The sequence below is a fragment of the Dreissena polymorpha genome, unplaced genomic scaffold (assembly GCF_020536995.1).
Source record: "Dreissena polymorpha isolate Duluth1 unplaced genomic scaffold, UMN_Dpol_1.0 chrUn002, whole genome shotgun sequence".
Taxonomy (NCBI): domain Eukaryota; kingdom Metazoa; phylum Mollusca; class Bivalvia; order Myida; family Dreissenidae; genus Dreissena; species Dreissena polymorpha.
The window spans coordinates 361,609-382,776 of record NW_026273316.1 but is presented as its reverse complement, the minus strand read 5'-3'; the positions used below and the strand labels follow the sequence as shown (position 1 = coordinate 382,776).

Sequence of the window (21,168 nt, the reverse complement as noted above, 5' to 3'; positions counted from 1 at the left end):
GAGCCCTCGCATTAGATTTGATTTTGAGAAACTGAAATATCCAGAGAAAGCAGAGGAATTTCAAGTACAGATAAATGGCAAGTTAGCAGCGATGAACATCATAGACAATGACATCGACACCAGCACCAATAACATTAGAAAAGTCCTGTTGCTATCGGCCGAAGAAGTTATTGGGAGAGAGAGGAGGAAGAACCAGCCATGGGTTAGGTCCTATGCCAGAAGAGCTGGGAGGAGAAGAAGTGGCCCAAGAAGCGGACCCAGTCTCTGGTCATTCCCCTACCGAAAAAGAGCAACCTCAAGCTGTGCCAGAATTACCGAATCATCAGCCTCATCAACTATTCCAGCAAAGTCATGCGATGCTTCATCCTCAACCGATTGAAAAGTACGGTCGAGGAACTGCTGGTGGAAGAGCAGGCTGGATTCAGAGCTGGGCGGGGCACAGTGGAACAGATCTTTAACTGAAGAGTCATCATCGAGAAACACCTGCAACACCAATGTGAGCTCTTCCAGAACTTTGTCGACTTTAAAAAAGCTTAAATTGCCATAATGGCCTATGGCAGGTTATAAGAGGGTTTACCATTGACAAAGGGCTGGTGCAAGTCATCAAAGAACTCTAGAAAATGCCAGCAGCACAGTACTTCTTAATGGGTAGATAGGTGTCTTTTTAGTACATCGGTGGGCGTACTTCGGGGATGTCTGTTCACCTCCGTCCTGTTTAACATTTTCCTTAAGAAGATAATGCAGAAGACCCTCGAATACCACCACACACCAATCACAATCGGTGATAGACCCATCTCCTATCTGAGATTCGCTGACGGCATTGGTCTCATGGGTGGCACTAGCAGTGACCTCCAAGACCTCACCAACAGACTCTATGAAAGAGCAGGAGCATACGGGATGGAGGTCAGCAGGGAGAAGTAGAAGATCGTGGTTAACAGCATAAATTACACCATTGCAGACATTACCATGAACGGCGAGAAGCTAGAAGTGACCAGCTTCAAGTACTTGGGAGCAACCCTGCCCAAGCATGGCACCAGCAGTAACGCTGAGGTCCGAATAAGAATCGCCATTGCGACCGAAGCGATGGCTAGACTGAGCAGGTTGTGGAAAAGCAGCTACACCAGTTTCCTCACCAGGTAAAGACTGTACAAATCCGTTGTAAACTTGTAGTATCCATCCTATTGTACGGCTGCGAGACATGGACGCTTCACGCGGACACTGAACGCAGGATACAGGATTTTGAACACAAGTGTCTCCGAAGACTGCTCCTTGTATCCTAAATGGAGCACAATACCCACGAGTACGTCGGGAACATGACAGCAGCACTTGTTGGCTAACAAGAACCCCTTCTGGCGACCATCAAACGACGAAAGCTGGCTTTGTTTAGACATGTAACCATACACGACTCAATGTGCAAGACTGTGCTCTGCACAGGCTAATCAGGGACGACATTTTCCGCTTGTATGGAATTTTTCGTTTAAAGGAAGTCTCTTCTAAGCGGAAATCCAGTTTAGGCGGAAAGTGTCGTCACTGATTAACCTGTGCGGACTGCACAGGCTAACCCGCAATGACACTTTACACACGTGCATTAAGCCCAGTTTTAACAGAACGTGTTTCAATTCCTGACCAATCACCTACAAAAGGATCCTTGGATTTGTTTTACAGTGCTCTACTTACTATGCTAGATGGCCCGCTAAAACATTTTTAACACACATTTACATAAAAACCATTTGTAAACGTATTGGTTATGTAAATTGTTATTAAACGTTTTTTACCACTTCAGTGACCTTTTGCTGTTTTCGGGGCTCGTTTGCCTCGCGGCGCACACCGCATGGGGACGTCTGATGGAGAACACAGTTTCACCACCCATAGACGATCCTTCCCAGGATAAGGAGGGCTCGGTTCTTTCGAGGGCCCAGATGGAAGCGGCTTTGGACTCCAGTGTAACGGATGCAGTCTCAGAAATGGACGCCGCTCTTGCGCTTGATAAAAGCGCGTTTGATGCTGGTAGGCCTATATATATGATGTTTCACAGTTTCTTGTACGAGAACCTGGTGATTCCTTCCATTCTCTATAATTAGATGCTCAAAACATGTTACCTCCTTTAATAATTTCCCAAAATATAACACGCTCTTAAATGTAAGCTTCCACCAATGCTAACCTTTATTTTTATATTTTGCTTTCTGTTATATAAAAGATGTTAGTTTTTTTTGAGAATTTAGTTAATATGTCACTTTTAGGATTGTAATTATGAGATTTCTTGCTCACTGACCATGAATCAAAATACGTTTAAAAAATACAGAAATATATATATATATATATATATATATATATATATATATATATATATATATATATATATATATATATATACTTATTACTTACTCGTACTTATATATAACATTTTAACAGGTATTGACCGGGTGGTTCCTGCAGCCACTGACCTTGTTGGTCCCCACTTGCTGACCACTTCCGCCGCGCTGGAGATAGAAAAGCCCGGACAGGCGTTACTCCAGGTGGCCAAGTCCGCCATCTCACGGTAACGCGGATTGGCGTGTTGTCACAAGAAACTAGCAGTCGGATGAGAATAGCAAAACATTGTTCGTTATCCGTCGTGGGTGTTTTTGCTGCGCATCTGAACGCAGACCTTGAGCTTGCCGCCTTATCCTTCGTGCTTTAATTTCTACGCTTTTCTCTGACAATATGATTAAATAAATTGGAACAAACAAAAATTAAAAAGCTGATAATGACAGTATTGAATGCAGTATGAAGTCATATCCTACGTAATGTATTTATTATAACAAGCCTCGACTCGTGTACATGTATACGGTTCATTCGGTTGTCGTAGCAGTTCTTTTTTTCATTAAAAACTAGTAGTTGACCATTAATTAGTTTTGATTTGAATGCTTACTATGTTAAATTTGACTTCTACACATTTGCACGTTCGGTGCTGTAAATGATAAGAGCCGTGCCATACGAATACGGATGTCAAAGATATATGCTTCCTGCGTAGATGTCCGCTATAAAATCAAGCAAGGTTTCTCATTAGCGGACAGTGTAGCTCCCTTATGCGCAGGCTGGTCTTGAGCTTCGCATATGGCATAAGACATATTTTCGCATGACGCGGCTCATAATGTATTTTGAAAGATATGCACTTATTATCTACTATAATAGTAGTGTCAGGTTGATATGAGGTCGGAAATTTTACAGTATACCTGTATGTCTCATTTGTTTTTCGACAGTCTCAAAATCAAGGACCCTTCGGCGTTCTTCAGTGAAAGAATTCCATTTTCTGATATCGACATATCTTTGGATCCCTTTCGGTGCCCGTACAGCCCGCCCACGTGCCCTTCCGGGGTTAAATATAGAACAGCAGACGGCTCCTGTAACAACTTGCTTAACCCTCTGTGGGGTCGCTCGCAGACACCCTTCGAGCGATATTTGTATCCGGCATATGACGACGGTACTTAATTACTCAATTAAAGTCGAAGCATAAACTCTTTAAGATAATTTTGGCTTCTAGATTGATAACTTATTAGACATGCTGTTGTAAGGAAATATATACCGTGGGTAAAGATAATGATTGCTAGTATGTGTCAGTTCACTGAAGACAGTTACGTTCAGTCTAATTGTTTTTCTTTGTAAAGATCATTTTCGGCAGACATTTTGTTATTTAAATTACTGCGTATAATATTGAAATGCGTTCGACGTTTGCTTAAACTTACATCTCTCTCTTGCAAATGAAACAATTTGCAACACATACAACATACCGAAATATTGTAAGTCGAATTCTGTTATACTGAAATCTGGATTGCTATATTGTATATCTTATTTCTTATTTTTATTTTAAACAAACAGAATATGTAATTTTGCCACATCAGTACTACCATTAATCATATCTGCCTTGGCAACACGTGCAAGCAAGGTCCATGTACTTTTATCACTTTATAAATAAACTTAGCACGTATTACGTATTAAAAGCGTATTAACTAAACACTATGCATTCCACACTTTGTTCCAAGTAATCTCGCATCCCAGGACTAAAAGCGTGTTGGGGGGAGATTTGCCAAACGTTCGCAAGATCAGCCGCGACTTCCACACCAACCTGATGATCTTCCAGCCGAACATGAACCACATGACCATGCAGTACGGGCAGTTCCTCAGCCATGATATACAGTTCAACGCACTGTCTCAAGGTGACTCAATAATGTTTAAATCGTCATTGCACATGGCCTACCATCGCCGTCGCCACCAAGGCTTTAAGCTTTATTGATGCATTTACTTCTTTTCTTCATCGGCATTATCATCAATACCATTAATAGCACCATCGTCATCATCATCATCATAAGCATGATCGTCAGCAGCAGCTTCGAAATCATCATCGTCAAAGGCAGCTTCGATATGGAAATAGTAACTACTACCTTAATCATTGTCAGTATAATCATCATCATAATCATCAGCAGCATCATCGTCGTCGTCGTCATCAACAGCAGCTTTAGTAGCGACAGCAGCAGCATTATCATCATCATTGTTATTGTAATCAGTATCATTATCATCATTCAAATCATCGTCAAAGCCATCATATTTGTTAAAACGAGTATAGGCGCGTCATCGTCAACTACATCACTTTATCGTCCGAACAATCGCAGCTGTCATCATAATCGTTATTGTCTCCAACAACATTCAAAGGTCGCGGTCGCCCTGGCATAGTGGACATGGTGTCCGCCTAGCGACCGGGAGGACAAGGGTTCGATCCACACCGTGGGGGCGTTCTTTAGATATCCCCCAAAAGACACCAACTACTGGTTCTACCAGGGAAACGGACCTGAAAGCGTTTCAATAAGCCTTAGGCTTTCGATGCAATAGAGCTAAAATAAATTTGTTTAAACTAAACATTCAAAGTATTGAGTAAATCTTTTAAGTTAAAAGCCACCGAAAAATATTGGGCAAGCGAGGAAGGGAAAAAACGGAACTCGGGATAAGGAGGAACAATGGCGTTGACTGTACTATAAATCAATCTTCGCTTAAATTGAATAATGACGTTTATAACGGACACAATGAATAATGGCACATACAAATGTTGCAAATGACAGAATAATAATAATAATTTTTACAAAAACGTTTGTAAAAGAAAATGTTTCTTTTTTATCTGCGTATATATTTTTTATATTTATTATCAATTTTCTAGCGATGCTTGCATACAACAATTATGTAGACCAGTTTGCAAACGAATGAACGAAATATGTTTTAATTTGGATTTGGATAACTCCGATTGGATAGTCATTATAATGTTTTCAAAAAAAAAGAAGTTAACGGTACCACGTGGTCGGGGTAAAGTGGTACAGTGTGCATTCATGTTGAAACTCTGTTCCAACAAACACAACAGTGTTCTTGTCATTAAAATCATTATCATTTTATGAGACTCTTATTTCATTTTGTTAGTGAAACAACAACCACTTGTGGCGTTTTAAATATTTCGTTCATATAAACACTTGCCCATGTTATATCTGGCCCCGTGAATGAGGTTGATTGTAACACCACAACCTTTTTATTTGGACCCGCCTAGAATGACAGTTATTCACTCCATAATTATACAGAATGAGTCGATATTCTTGGATCAGGTACGATATTTGATCAAAATATGTTTAATTATTTTGCACAGATCCTTGGTATTATTTGGCAATTTGATTACATAATGCATTTTTGTTTCAATTTACGCAAATCCTCCATACTACTGACATTATAACTGCAAGGCATTATTTGCATTTCTACTTTCTTTGCAGGCCAATATGGTTCCAATATAGATTGCTGTGAAAGACCTGATAGGTGAGTGACTCTTTAATGTATCTTGCATTTTCGAGTTAAAAACAACGCAACGTATCATCATCATCATCATCATCATCATCATCATCATCATCATCATCATCATCATCATCATCATCATCATCATCATCATCACCATCATCATCATCACCATTATCATCATCGTTACAATTGCAATTATCCTCATCATCATCATAATCATCATCATCATCATTATAACCAGTATCATCATCGTTACAATTCCCATCCTCCTCCTCCTCCTCATCATAATCATCATCATCATCATCATCATCATCATCATCATCATCATCATCATCATCATCATCATCATCATCATCATCATCATTACCACCACCATCACCATCATCACCATCACCACCACCAACATCATCATCATCATCATCACCATCATCATCATCATCACCACCACCACCTCCACCATCATCATCATCATTATCATCACCATCATCATCTTCATCATAATCATCAACATCATCATCATCATCATCATCATCATCATCATCATTATCACCACTATCATCATCATCATCACCATTATCATCATCGTAACAATTGCCATCATCATCCTCCTCATCATCATCATAATCATCATCATTATCATCATCACCACCACCACAATCACCACCATCACCATCACAATCATCATCCCCACCACCAACATCATCACTACCACCACCTCCACCATCATCATCATCATCGTTATCATCTCCATCATCATCATCTTCATCATAATCATCATAATCATCATCATCATCATCATCATCATCATCATCATCATCATCATCATCACCATCATCATCATCATCATCGTCATCATCATCATCAGCATTATTATCATCATCATCATCATCATCATCATCATCATCATCATCATCATCATCATCATCATCATCATTATCATCATCATCATCATCGTCATCACCATCATCATCATCTTCATCGTCGTCATAATTATCATTATGCTCAGCAGCACCATCATTATCATCAGTATCATCATCGTTCCAATTGTCATCATCCTGATCATCATCATCATCATCATCTTGATAATCATCATCATCATCACCACCACCACCACCATCATCATCATCATCATCATCATCATCATCATCATCATCACCACCACCACCACCACCACCACCATCATCACCACTGCCACCACCTCCACCATCATCATCATCATCGTCATCATCAAAAAACATGTACAATAGTATCTTTAAATACACGTAGCCATTAGAAACCGAGCTCACTAGCCAAGTCATGCCAATGTGACAGTATGCACAAGTTAACGCATTGCCATGTCTTTTTTCTGAGACAGTCGACCGGTTTATGATTGAAGAACACATATTCGAAGTAGGGTCCAGAAATTCTCTGTTTTGAAAAAGTTATATACTTCGTCCTTACTAGGCACATAAGGAAGAAAAGTCATTTATATTTAAAAAGATTATTAACTTTCATTAAGATACCGCTAGTTATATTAATACTTCCTTTAAATAAGGTAAAATGAATCGTTTGTCTCAAAATAAGTTGAAGCTAGAATGTCCCATACTATTAAACTATCAATCCGCAACCTCATTAATAAAATTGTTACATAATACCGATTATACTGTGAAGCATTTGTGTATGTATATTGTTGTTGTGATAACAAACATCATTTTTATTGATATTTTAGACGCACGTGTTTCCCCATAGAGATTCCGTCCTGTGACCCGTATTTCCCTGCAAATCGCACGTGCATGAACTTCGTGCGTTCTCTTCCGACCCCAAACCTGAATTGCACCGTTGGTAAGTCTCAACAAGTGCATTTTTGTCTGGATTGAACGTAAACCAAATCACGAACAAGGTGTGGTAGCGTTTTAATGAAAACATCACAATTGTCTACATTGAGGTCTTTAAATAAAATGTATAGACAAAATTTGAAAATGATTTTATAAATTCCTTTCGTAATTACTTTTGTATGTGCCGACCTTAAGACCGCAGATGTTAATTAATGTACATGTCAACTAAGCATTTTTCATGCTCGCATTTGCGTTTTCCTATTATTAACACGTTATTCCGCTCATAACCACTTAGCGCCTGAATGAAATTGTAAGTATTTCTCTAAACCATACTATTCATTGCAAGATTGTAAACGTTCAGTTAACTTCAATTTGCATATTTTGGAGTTTCTCTGGTACATGATCAAGGGATGTTCGAAAATATCATTTCACATTTTTGACATTTCCCGTAAATACGAATGAGGTTAAACGATTTTAAGCAGACAAGTGGAAACGCCCATTGTATCATTGTAATGTGCTTAACCACGTGTTTTGATGTTATTGCTGTTGTTTTTTTTTCTTAGAAAAAACTCTCTTTGCATTGTGTTCTTTTTTAGCGTATCGCGAACAGTTGAACCAGAACACGCACTTTATTGACGGGTCTCTTATCTACGGTTCTGATCAAACAACCGCAGACTCACTGCGAACTTTTGTTGGAGGTACTGAATTTAGTTATAATGCAGATAAAAATATGATTGGTAAAACAACGACCACTGCTGCTGCTGCTGTTGCTACAGCAGATATTTCTATTGTCTGGAATATATTGATATATTTTTATTGAAGATATCAATGATGCTAACGACAATGACCATATTAATTATGGTGTGGGTGATAATGATGTTGATAACGATAATGATAATGCTGACTACGACGATGATGATTATTATTATCGTTTGGTGCTGCTGATTATTATGATTAGATCGGTTATGATGATGATGGCAATAATAACGATGACAGCAATGTAGATTGTTATAGTTATAGTGATGATGTTTGTTGTTGTTGATATGATTATGATGATGCTGATTAAGAAGAAGTTGATGATGAATATGAATAATTATGAATATGAGGACGAAGAAGAACAATACGTTTATGGTCAGGTTGAAAATTAGCTTTCAATCAACATAATTTATGGATGTTGTATTTAGCTAAAACATAATACCAGCATTTTGTAATTCCTGTAGGAAAACTGAAGACCAATAACGATTTGCTACCAAGTGACCCCACCAATGCCGGTTGCATCGTCAGCAATGCCGGCAGACCCTGCTTCCTGGCAGGTAAGCATTGACTTGGCTGATGAATTTTAGTACAATTATACAAAATCTAGGGAAATATGTTATTTTCCTAATGTCAATAAAAAGGCTTATTCTGTCTATCACTATATCTGACAACACTGAGTTGAGTTTAAGGTCCCTTGTGTCCATACAATAACCCCGTGTGCAAAGACTGTTCCTACAAATAAATCTATTTCACGCAGCATTCCGTAGACAGTCGATGTCTTACGGAGCATTCCGGAGACAGTCGAGGTCTTACGGAGTATTCTGGAGATAGCCGATGTATAACGATTGATCCCCACAGGTGACTCGCGTGTAAACGTGCAGCCAGCCCTTGTCGCCTTGCAAACAGTATTTGTCCGGGAGCACAACCGTCTCGCCACAGCACTCGCGGCGCTGCAACCGATCTGGAATGACGAGACGCTGTACCAGGAGGCCCGGAAGATCGTTATCGCCATCATTCAGCACGTGACTTTCAATGAGTACCTTCCAGAGATCCTCGGAGCGTCCACCATGACCCTGTATGGACTGAAGCCTCTGGCATCTGGGTATTTCGGCGGTATGTTGGCGCGTTGGCTTTTAAGGACTTAATAATATGTGTAATTCATGCCGGTGTAAACTTTTAGAAAACATGTGACGTATATTATGTTATTTAAGTGTTTTCACGTTAAATTTTAATAGCACACCTGGACTCTAAACCTGTTTGATCCTATTTGATACATGCTTTTTATTGCATACAGACGTATAACACATTTTTGCACTTTATTTTAATAATAATATAACTTTGTGATAACCGTTTATCCCAAATTAAAAGTCATTCATTCTTCGGTTAGCCCGTTAAATGTAAAAGTCACCGAAGTCGTCGTGTAAAGTAAAGGCCCATGAAACACATTTGAACAAACATCTGACCTTTGCATCATTGTAATCTTTAATATCGATGTCCATCATAGGTTACAGCGATAGTGAGATGCCCATGATACGAAACGGCTTCATGGCCGCCGCCTTCCGGTTCGGACACAGCATTATCCAGCAGCGCATGCAGGCGCACAACGGCACTATCTTCACGTCCGACAAGCTTCTCAAGGACGAGTTTCTGAAACCGGATCTCGTGTATTCTCACGGCGTTGGTGCGATCTGCCGAGGCTTGACGATAGCCCCTTCCGAGAAAGTGGACAAGTATCTGACAGAGCAAGTGACAAGGTATGGCTTTATTTGATATTTTTCTATTGAATCTGAATCTCTACAGTCCGTCATTCATAGTACAGGAATTAGCAAGATTCTTGTAGAACCAGAAACATTTAGAATTAGTTATATTGCTAATATTTTTGTATATAATTAATTCCCTCTTTGACCAGTACGAACATTTCAGACAAAATGGTCTTCAACAATTCTTTAACTATGGCAACGGTCCCTAACGTTTTAGGGTTAGCCTACTCACACTTTGTTCTGGGTAAACTAATTTACCACTTCCTAGTCCACATAAACTAATTTCAGTAACTTTCAAATGCCCTTTTTTATCAGAGGTAATGGGATATGTTCTGTTTATTAGGCCGGGCCGAGAACCGAGCACACGATCCCCTGAAGTGTAGTTTAGCGTTACACCGAATGAGCTAGCTGTCCCTAATAACAATACATTGTACTTTCTTAACTGAAATAATATCACTTCTGCTTTATACATGTTCAGTATACATTTATATATATTTTACATTTGTTCAGTTCACTTATCGAATGCCTGTCATGTACTAGGCACCTGTTCGAGCGCGCGCCGGGGTTCGGCGGCGACCTGGCGGCAATTAACATACAGCGTGCCCGTGACCACGGCATCCCCGCTTACCAAGCGTGGCGCCGGTTCTGTGGACTGAGCGGTCAGTTCTCGCACGCGGACCACGTCGAGGCGGAGCTTCGGCAAATATACAGGTAACCCAATCCAGAAATCAAGTCTCAGCGTCTAATCTTACTGGTTGTTAACACAACACGGATTAAAGGTAAACATGGTTTGTTTTTCTTAACCCTTTCAGTGCAGGAACCGAATTTTAAAGGCCTTTGCAAACAGTTTGGATCCAGATGAGACGCCACAGAACGTGGCGTCTCATCAGGATCCAAACTGTTTGCTATTCTGATAGTATTATTTGAAAAAAAATCGAAGAAAATGCTCATTTTAGAAATTCAGCAGACGACATTTTTGCAGACGACATATTTCCCAGCATGCAAAGGGTTAATGATAAAATAAACACGCTTCATAAACTGTACACGGTTCTGAATAGGTTTGCTACCGACGTGAAGTTTTTGCCAGTTTAGAAAGAGAAATTTATTTCGAGCCTTTGACCGTAGTAAATTCCACTAACGGATACAAATTTGACTAACTGGATCCTGAAAACAACATTTCGTCCCTTAAGAGCCTGAAGGGCGTATCAGACTTTTTTAGCATATTTTGAGAGGGCCTTTTGGTTTCCATTTACGACGTGCGCCATGAGTGAGGAAACACAAAAGAATCATGTGAAGCTGTACAATAATCAGGCGCAAATACATTTAGTGAAAATGGCGTATAAGTAACATAAATAAGCTGTGAAAATTGTGTTGGTTTTAATAAATACTATAGTATTTGACATCAGGCACTTAACATAGAAAGAATCAGTCACGCAGCAGACCTTTATTTGGGGTTGATCCTAGTGTCACTGTTTAAAAACATTTCAAAATCTTGCGCCTTTATCATGTTCCTTTCTGCTTTTTAAGCGACCCCGAGGACATAGATCTGTTTACCGGCGGCGTGTCGGAGACGCCCCTAGCCGGCGGGATGTTGGGGCCCACGTTCGCCTGCATCATCGGTCAGCAGTTCCGGTCGCTGAAGAAGGGCGACCGATTCTACTACGAGAACAGTGGCGTCGTCGGATTTACCATTCGTAAGTTAAAATATGCATTTTTCATTACATTATAATTACTATTATATATTAGAAACAATTTTCTATTTTGAGTTTTTAGTCTGTTACTACACACTTATTTTTATTTCTTGTGTAAACGAATCAAGCAATTAAGGCATAAGCCCAATTAAATTGTTTGAAACATAGGGATTAGAACGATATACATTGCTTAGTTTTTTTATTTACACATAAACAACTTGAATGTGTTAATTATGTTGATTCTTACAAGACCTGACAACATATTAAAAAATTAATAAGCGCACCATATTTTCCAGTTTCGGTTCCTTTCCTAATGATAAATGGATTGTAGCAATCAACAACAATTTAAAGCGTGTTAATAGAAATTTAAATTTATGTTGGAAAACTAAATTGTGCAGAAGTACTTTGTCCAAGCCAAAACTATGAAATTGAGCCTTTGAGACAAACCTGTGCGGCACGCTTTTCAGAGCAACTACAAAATATACGAACTCAGACACTGGCCAAGGTCATCTGTAGGAACACTGACATCACTAGGATACAGCCTCAAGCTTTACGGAAAACTGCCTCTACGTAAGTACATGTACACTCACCGGCTATTAATCGTTACAACTCTGCCACTTATTTGCCTCTTATTAGTGTTAAATGAGATCCCATTTTTTACAGCGGTAAAATAAAAACATTTATGAAAAATATGAATCCACAAGGTTTTTTTAATGTACAAACTCTTTGCGGAGAGATTTGACAGGATCTAAGCATACAACACGTATCAAATCCCTTTCGTTGTAACAAGCCATTTGAACAATCGATTTAAATATTATTGTTGTTCTTCATGGTTTAAATTTGTTTTTCCTTTGTCTTCTTTATTGTTGCCTTCACACCATATTTGTAAAGTCCAAGCATTTAGAAAATTGGATTGATTTTCAATAAAATGGAAAAGTTATAAACCAAATATCTTTCCACAACTGGAAGTATTTCTCTTATGATAGTATTCGTGGCCGTAAACCTTTTAAGGGAGGTAATCACTGCGAGGAAATTGTAACGTACCGTGTTTCCCTAGTTACTGAAAATGGCCCAACTCCACGCAGCGTTATCTACCCACGGCTACTGGCGATAACCAGATCTGGGAGGATTTTATGTTTTTGCTTAAGTATTATATTATGAAAAGTAGTATCATTTTCTAGTATATTTTGAAAATAGTGCATAAGTTTAGGTTCATAATAAAACAATAGATTACCTAAATTAAAAAAAGTAAAAATTACAACGGGAACATTAAAAAAAACGGCACGGCTTTCATCACATGGTTGGTTATGACGGCAGGGAATTAATATCGAGCTATGCTCGGAACCAGTCAAATCTCTGCGCGGATGTTGGTAAATGGCAAAGCATGCACTGGTATTGGCTTCAACTTAACTGAATATGAATCTATCATCTCTATAACTATTTTCAGTAACCCACTGGTAAACTGCACAAATATTCAAAATTTCGACCTGAGCCCGTGGACCTGTACACCAGTGAATGGGGGCTGGTCCGCATGGAAGACGACGCCGTGCTACGGCAACATCCGCTTCCAATACCGGATATGCAACAATCCAATACCAAACGCGTGCGGAAAGCCGTGTTCCGCGCCCTTTGAGTTTCTGTCAGAATGTTGCCAACAGCACTTCGATTTGGACCCGGCATTCACGGACTTTAAAGAGTCAAACGTTGCGTCGGAATGCGTGCTGTCGCCGGATTTGGATACCAATATTCAAGCGGCTATTCTTACTCAGGCACAGGGAGACGCTTCTAGAGTGGACGATGCGACGATTGAACAGGCGTTTGCTCAGGTTCAGGGAGACGCTTCGAGTGTGGCCGCATAAAACCCGAAATCAGGGTTTGGAAATGAACGGTTATACACATTCATATTGGTTGTGTATAGTCTTCATAAAAATGACTAATCTGCTTTTAAATTTAAACTTATGTAGTTAAGTGTTTTATGAATGTGACATATCAATTTTACCTTGATCAATAATGCAGTGCATTTGTATGTTGTCATTCACCTGTTTACATTGAACACAATTACGAGTATGTATTGTTTATCGAGTACAATTGGGTCTCGTACTGGTAAAACTGGGCTCAATGCATCTCGCAAAGTGTCATCCCAGATTAGCCTGTGTAGTTCGCACAGACTAATCAGGGATGACAATTTCCGCCTTGTCTGTTTTTTGTTAAGAAGAGACTTCCTTTAAACTATAAACTCCACAAAAAAGGCGGAGGCTTATCTGGGATGACACTTTACGCACATGCATTAAGCCCAGTTTTCTCAGAACAAGGCTCAATTTATCAAACAAAAATACAATGCGCGTGAAATAGAAGCTACGGAGCCCGTGTGTTGTTCTTTGTCAATTACATCTACTGGTTTTAGTATGTCAGTCACCGATTTGTTTTCATTTTTTACATGTATGATGAACAAATTACGACTTTGTAATTTCATATTCACCGACTTTCGAAATAAAACCCCATTACAATGATTATCTATTGAGTCAGTTATATTCTCCATTTGCTATGCAAGTTGGCATCTAAAGAATTATACAACAGAAAGTTTGTGTCAATCTGTTTGCTATTCAACCATGTTTTATGATAGTTGTCAAGTAAATAATTAAACATCATACAATATGTGGCAATTTCTGCGATCGCATGATAGCAATGTAAAATCCACTTAAATAATTTTCATACACATCTACATGTAATTCACGGAAGAAGCTGTGTCATAAGCGGGACGCCATAAATGTAGTTACCATATCTCGTAATACATTTGACTGCATGTAAACAGAACCCGCCCCGGGTAGAATGGCAACAAGGCGTTTGTAAAAGCAATTTTTTTAACGAACTGATCACGTTGTTTTATTCACGAAGCGCACCATTGAACACATTGTGCGCTATACACTTGTGCTTACTGTGTATACGTGCAGGCCTTCTATTCGTAGAGATGGGACGTGACTACGTTCGTCCGATCTCCGTACGGAGTCTTCGTCACACAAACCGTTTTGGAAATATGTGCATACACTTAGATGATTTGGTACGCGGAAGAATGAAGTTATTCTTTAAACGCATTATGTTTGCATTTAAAAAAGTCCTGGTTTAACATTTTATCGTGAAAATTGTATAAACTTCAAACACTCGCAACAGTGTATGTATACAGTTAGTTTTATTTAAATTTAACCCTGTCGTGTAAATGCGTGTTCCGGCTGACAGCATTTTGTTTATTTGAAAGTACAGACAGATGAATTAAGGACAAATCTTTGTGAACATATTTGAATAACTTCGTAGTAACAGAATCATCAACAAACGTGGAAAGCTTGACTTAAATCCATACGCTTTTGAATTAGAAATGTGTCATTTGTAAGTTTATCAACAAAGTGAATTTGCTTTGATTAGAATAAACACATCAACTGTTAAATAATAAAATCAAATCTCGCGAAAGATTGTTAACCGCTTTATTAAGCACAGCAGTCACTGTGTGTAGAAATTGACATATGACAAACAGAGCATGATGATTGATTTTGTAAACCTAGACAGTCCCTCCGGATATATGAGCCGCGATCTGCGAAGACTGGGCTTAATGCATGTGTGTAAAGTGTCGTCCCAGATTAGCCTGGCTAATCTCTGACGACACTTTCCGCCTAAACGCTTTATGCACATGCATCTAGTCATGTTTTCACAGAACGAGGCTCATATTGTTCTCTATGTATACTATTGCATACCAGACTTAGCCTAGAACAAACGCGTTGGTTGGGCTGCACGGACATCCTTCAGTATAATGCAAGTAATAGTAACTTGCGCCGGTTTATTGCGTATTGTTTAATTCGGAATTACCAAGCTGGGAAAACGGTGCTTTATGCATGTGCGTAAAGTGCCCATCCAGATTAGCCTGTGCAGTCCACACAGGCTTACCAGGGACGACACTTCCCGCCTGGACCGGATTTTCGCTAAGAAGAAACTTGCTTTAAACGAAAAAATACCTTCAAAGCGGAAAGTGTCGTCTCTGATTTGCCTGTGCGGACTTCACATGCTAATCTTGGACAACGATCTATACAAAAATTACAATTAAATTTATTTAACATTAAACTGTAAAACAGGAAACAACTACAAGTATATGGATTTTGCCTTCACTTTTAACGGATAAATAATATTAGCAAGACAATAAACATTTTGAATACACATCTGCGATAGAGGCGAAACCGCATCTCTTCAAGAGAGACCATGTCCCCATTGTGGATTAAGAGCGTTTACTTATATGCTTTTGACACCACATGCACCATAAGATGACGCAAGTCACTTTCTCACTCTACTGAAATCTTAACGCTAACCTTTGTATATTTATAGATCTCTGTCTGGGACGACACGTTACGCACATGAATTAAGCTGGCGGAAGATGGGATATCTCATAGTCTTGTATCACACGCGCATCATTTTGATTTAAAATTATAGAATAAACAACGTCAAAAACTAGTTTCAAAACTGTTTAAGTATAGTGTGCGTTGTATTACATTCAACAATAATTAATCTGCAATATCTAGGCGTGTTTGCATCGAGCTATTTTCGCTTTAACCCATTTATGCCTAGTGTCTAGAAACAGGCCTTGGCAAACAGCGTAGACCCAGATGAGACGCCGCATCAGAGTCTGCGCTGTTTGCTTAAAGGAATTTCTGTGAGAAATATTCTAAATATAGAAATAAATATACTAGACGTCCCTAATTTTGGAAATAAATTGATCCAATTTAGAAGGATGGGAGAGTCCACTGGGCATGAATGGGTTAACGCGTGTTTCAATGCGGACGTTTACTTACATGTGCGGAGAATGTTTCAACTGATAAGTTGCACATTATAAGTATGTGGAAAGGTTATCTTGTATCAGCAGTTTTGTTTTAGAATTGTTTCAGTCGACCCCTCATTTTTATGTAAGAAAGTTGTTTTATTTACGTGACATGCTTATATATATGCAGAACATACAAGCTGTATATTATAGTTGTTAAATGGGCCTACATGCCACCATTACACAGTTAAGAACAATTTTAGCTGATTATAATTGAAGTCTGCATTTGAACAATACCAAGGCTTACATATTCAAGACGTTTTAAGTGATTTGCACTTTTTGTGAATTTGTGCAGTCACGTATATGGAAAATACAAACTGACTTCTTAAATAAGTCAAAATGCTGTTAATTATGCGTAACCGAGCGTGCAGCCGCTATCTATGAACCGTATCTCCAATAACCGAGCGTGCAGCCGCTATCTATGAACTGTATTTCCAATAACCGAGCGTGCAGCCGCTATCTATGAACCGTATCTCTAATAACCGAGCGTGCAGCCGCTATCTATGAACCGTATCTCCAATAACCGAGCGTGCAGCCGCTATCTATAAACTATATCTCCAATAACCGAGCGTGCAGCCGCTATCTATGAACCGTATCTCCAATAACCGAGCGTGCAGCCGCTATCTATGAACTGTATCTCCAATAACCGAGCGTGCAGCCGCTATCTATGAACCGTATCTCCAATAACCGAGCGTGCAGCCGCTATCTATGAACTATATCTCCAATAACCGAGCGTGCAGCCGCAATCTATGAACTGTATCTCCAATAACCACTATCTGCATTACCGAAACAGGACACGGACATGGGATTTAAAAAGTTGTAAGTTTGTTTAACATATATATTTTTTTTGTATTTCACATTTTTAATATAATCACATATTGGAACTTAAATTAGTAATATATGAGCCGTGCTCTTGGAAAACCGGGCTTTATGTATGTGCGTAAAGTGTCGTCCCAAATTAGCCTGTGCCGTCCACACCGGCTAATCAGGGACGTCATATTCCGCTTGTATGGCGTCCCTGATGAGCCTGTGCGGTCTGCACCATCCAATCTGGGACCACACTTAACGCACAAGCATTCAGCACCGTTTTTTCGAGAACGAGGTTCTTATAATTTTTCACACACCACCGCCTGATTTCGGCACTTTTGTGACGCTTAGGATGACATAAAATGATTGGATGTAATAATTTCATATTCTTCGTTCATATTTTTTTTCGGTGTATTATTGTCCTAACATTAATAATCTTTAAGTATGCGTAAAATGAAATCGCCAGCGGCGAATGTGTGCATTGACATACAAGCTGATGCATATATTACTGTTAATGATACATTTTCTGTGTTAATTGTTTTCTTTGATATTATAAATGAAATATACAAATGAGCCGCGCTGGGAAACCGGGTCTTTATGCATTGTGACGTAGTAGTCACATTAATAAACCTTCGGAAAAGTCTTCAATCAAGAAGACCAACATAGATTGCATCAATATTTATAGAGGCTAGTACTGTATCTAATTAAGTTATCGGTACCGGGACATTGCTATGCACGTGCTAACTGTATTTTTGATACATAGGTTTATGCATAACAGTTATTGGTTATCATGCATCCTAATTATATATGGACTTTATTGTACTTGACAATAATTGCTGTTACAATCGTTCGACGACCGTCTGGCGTTCCAATATTTAAGGCATGCTAGATGCTGTGTAAGAGCGTTTATCCCAGATTCATAACTGGTTATTTCATAGGAAAATTTAGGTTTACGGCTGGAATTCGAAAGTATTGTTGGTAGAAAATTAGTATTCACTGAAAAACAAACAGTTCCCAATAATGAAGCTGTTTTACTCAATGACTGTGTGTTAATTTACATCATATATTGTTTTACGGATGAATTGACAATATTAAAGTGAAATTAACTTGTTGATTGACTTAGTTGTGAATTACGGAACACGTCTTTGGTGCACACGTCTACGCTACATATTGTTTAAAAAACGTTGCCGTTAATAACGCTATAAGTATATAGCTATGCTAAGCTATGCAACATCAGGTGCATACAGTGTCGTCCCAGATTATTTTGAGCAGTCCTCACAGGCTTATCTGGGACAACACTATGCACATGCATTAAACCCAGTTTTTCCAGCGCGCGGCTGACTTATTTGTTTCATCAATTATAACTTCATATATAATCATCAGTCGATTACTGGTTTGGAATTGTCTTGTTTTAATGTTCATTAGGGGTAAACTGATATTGTGATGTTTATGCATTATTTTATCGTAATAGCGGCAAAATTGCAAAAAACCACACGCATTAATGCTATTGTGTTAAAATTAAAATACCTGTTAAGTGGTTGTTAAAGAAGAAAACAACAGTGCTCTTTCTTTCTTTGTAATACTCACGAACATTTTATTCGCACGAGTAGAAGTAGTAATCAGCCCAGGGACCCCTGTAACCTGGATTAAACATGTTACCATTCACATTCTGTTTCAGACGACATAAACATGCGCCGCCAAATTCCATGGCGGACGTTGAAAGTGGCGGTGCTTCTATTGGTTGCGGTGCTGAGTGCACACAGCTTATGGATGATGACCGGAATTTACAAAACAGCGCCGCCGAAAACGGGGACTATATTCTCAAAGCGCATGGACACATTCTATCGCATTTAGAAAAGCTGAAAGTAGTCCGCACAAAGGACGTTTGTCATTGAATATAGCCATGGACTGGCAAACTCTCTACATGCGATCTTCCTAAGGAGACGGACTACACTTTAGATGCAAACGGCCGATACAAAATTCCCGCCGAATTCTACGCGGCAGACTAAAGTGCGGCGACACGTGACGAGCACGTTAACTTGATTCTCGTCCCGTCTTCCCGCGCTGATCCGGGCTATGGAATGACGTTTGAAGGCTTCTACTCGCAGCGATTTAGTCGTAAGTATAAATTAAGCCTCGTTCTAGAAAAACGGGGATTAATGCATATGGGTAAAGCGTCGTCCCAGATAAGCCTGTGTAGTCAGCGCAGGCTAATCAGGGACGACTCTTTCCGCATTTACTGGTTTTTCTTTCGCTGAGAATGGACTTCCTTTAAACGAAAAATTCCATAAAAGCGGAAAGTGTCGTCCCTGATTATTCTGTGCGGACTGCGCATGTTAATCTGGGACCACACTTTACGCACATGCTTTAAGTCCTGTTTTCCTAAAGCGAGGCTCATATAATTATGAAAATGTTATATGAAGAACACCTTTTCCGCTTTAATTCATGTGTACATAATATTGCGTTTGTTTTCGGTTACATATTCCAAAGTATATGGGATGTAAGCAATGATTGAAATCATATTTGTATAAGTAAATGGTAAAATTGAAGAGTATGAGGTTTCGGTCGGTTAAAAAGAAGGCTTCAGAGCCTGAAACAAACTTACAATAATTCGATAGATCTATTAAATAATTTGGTATTTCAAAGATAATGTCAGAAAGAAAACACCACTCATCGGGGACTACACTTCTCGCTTCTATGGACTGTTTCGTTTTAAGGAAGTCTAAGCGAAAAGCCCAGTTTTCCCAGAACGAGGCTCATATAGACATTCGCAAGTAACGATGAATAGTATTGAAACAGAATTTAAACCTCGAGATATATTTAAAATATTTTTTTAACTAATTGGCATCAGCGCCCCTTCAACTTCCTGCTTCCAAAAATGTACTACTACTATTTTTAAAAGTCACTATTTTGTAATTGGCATTGTTGGCTGAACAGTACTGTGCTTTGATGTCAAAGGACTTGCAGGTTGTTGTGTTCATTCAATATCAATCAAAACCTACCACGAAGCATTTAGGCGAATGTTGATGATTTTAGCTCGACTTTTCGAAGAAAAGGATACTATTTTTCTCGCCGCGAGATAGGTTTGAATCTCGTTCTGGGAAAACTGGGCTTAATACATGTGCGTAAAGAGTCGTCCTAGATTAGTTTGTGCATTTCGCAAGGCTAATCAAGGACGACTATTTACGTTTTTATGGAACTTTTCGTTTAAAGGAAGTCTCGTCTAAACAAAAAAAAATTATTAAGGCGGAAAGTGTCCAATTTTTGCCAAAACGAGGCTCGTTTAAGTTTTTCGGTAAGCTTTTTTCTCAGACATGGCTTGTGGGATTTTATTCAAACTTAAAACATATATTATCAATACTAAATTGACCGCATAGTCTTAGTTTTGTAACTCTTGTTTGAAATTTGTAATTATTAAGGGCGTATACTTAAACATGTGCATACATACAAAAAGACAGGTTAAAGTTTTTGGTAAGTTTATTCTCTATAGTTTGGTTAGTCTAACATACATTTTCATCAAACTTTATATTTAGATACCTTGTAGAAGACACCACCACCACTCGTGGGATTTGTGGGTTCAATGTCAAGGTTACTCTTAATAGAAATGCCAAAAATGATTCATTTTAATATCTCCTTAACAAATTGGGTTATTCTTAGGAAACTCTATACATTGATACCTC

The 21,168-nt window shown here is 38.9% G+C and overlaps 2 protein-coding genes across 2 annotated transcripts; both read left to right on the top strand.

Moving 5' to 3' along the window:
• The first annotated feature begins 966 nt into the window (after nucleotides 1-966).
• Nucleotides 967-5,830, top strand: LOC127863219 (peroxidase-like protein). Its single transcript, XM_052402601.1, has 6 exons — nucleotides 967-1,136; nucleotides 1,784-2,007; nucleotides 2,413-2,539; nucleotides 3,243-3,463; nucleotides 4,023-4,196; nucleotides 5,784-5,830. Exons 1-6 carry the CDS (start codon nucleotides 967-969, stop codon nucleotides 5,828-5,830), a joined length of 963 nt encoding a protein of 320 aa, XP_052258561.1.
• Nucleotides 5,831-7,516: 1,686 nt separating this feature from the next.
• Nucleotides 7,517-14,322, top strand: LOC127863206 (chorion peroxidase-like). Its single transcript, XM_052402595.1, has 9 exons — nucleotides 7,517-7,626; nucleotides 8,216-8,317; nucleotides 8,840-8,932; nucleotides 9,234-9,488; nucleotides 9,880-10,129; nucleotides 10,676-10,846; nucleotides 11,663-11,829; nucleotides 12,294-12,396; nucleotides 13,274-14,322. Exons 1-9 carry the CDS (start codon nucleotides 7,578-7,580, stop codon nucleotides 13,683-13,685), a joined length of 1,602 nt encoding a protein of 533 aa, XP_052258555.1. The 5' UTR covers nucleotides 7,517-7,577; the 3' UTR covers nucleotides 13,686-14,322.
• The last annotated feature ends 6,846 nt before the right edge of the window (nucleotides 14,323-21,168 follow it).

Coding starts and splice junctions, on each gene's coding strand:
- LOC127863219 (XM_052402601.1), top strand. CDS start 967: ATGAACGGCGAGAAGCTAGAAGTGACCAGCTTCAAGTACTTGGGAGCA. Junction 1,137..1,783: donor TACACCAGTTTCCTCACCAG/GTAAAGACTGTA, acceptor TTACCACTTCAG/TGACCTTTTGCTGTTTTCGG. Junction 4,197..5,783: donor GTTCAACGCACTGTCTCAAG/GTGACTCAATAA, acceptor CTTTCTTTGCAG/GCCAATATGGTTCCAATATA.
- LOC127863206 (XM_052402595.1), top strand. CDS start 7,578: ATGAACTTCGTGCGTTCTCTTCCGACCCCAAACCTGAATTGCACCGTT. Junction 9,489..9,879: donor GGCATCTGGGTATTTCGGCG/GTATGTTGGCGC, acceptor TGTCCATCATAG/GTTACAGCGATAGTGAGATG. Junction 12,397..13,273: donor TTACGGAAAACTGCCTCTAC/GTAAGTACATGT, acceptor AACTATTTTCAG/TAACCCACTGGTAAACTGCA.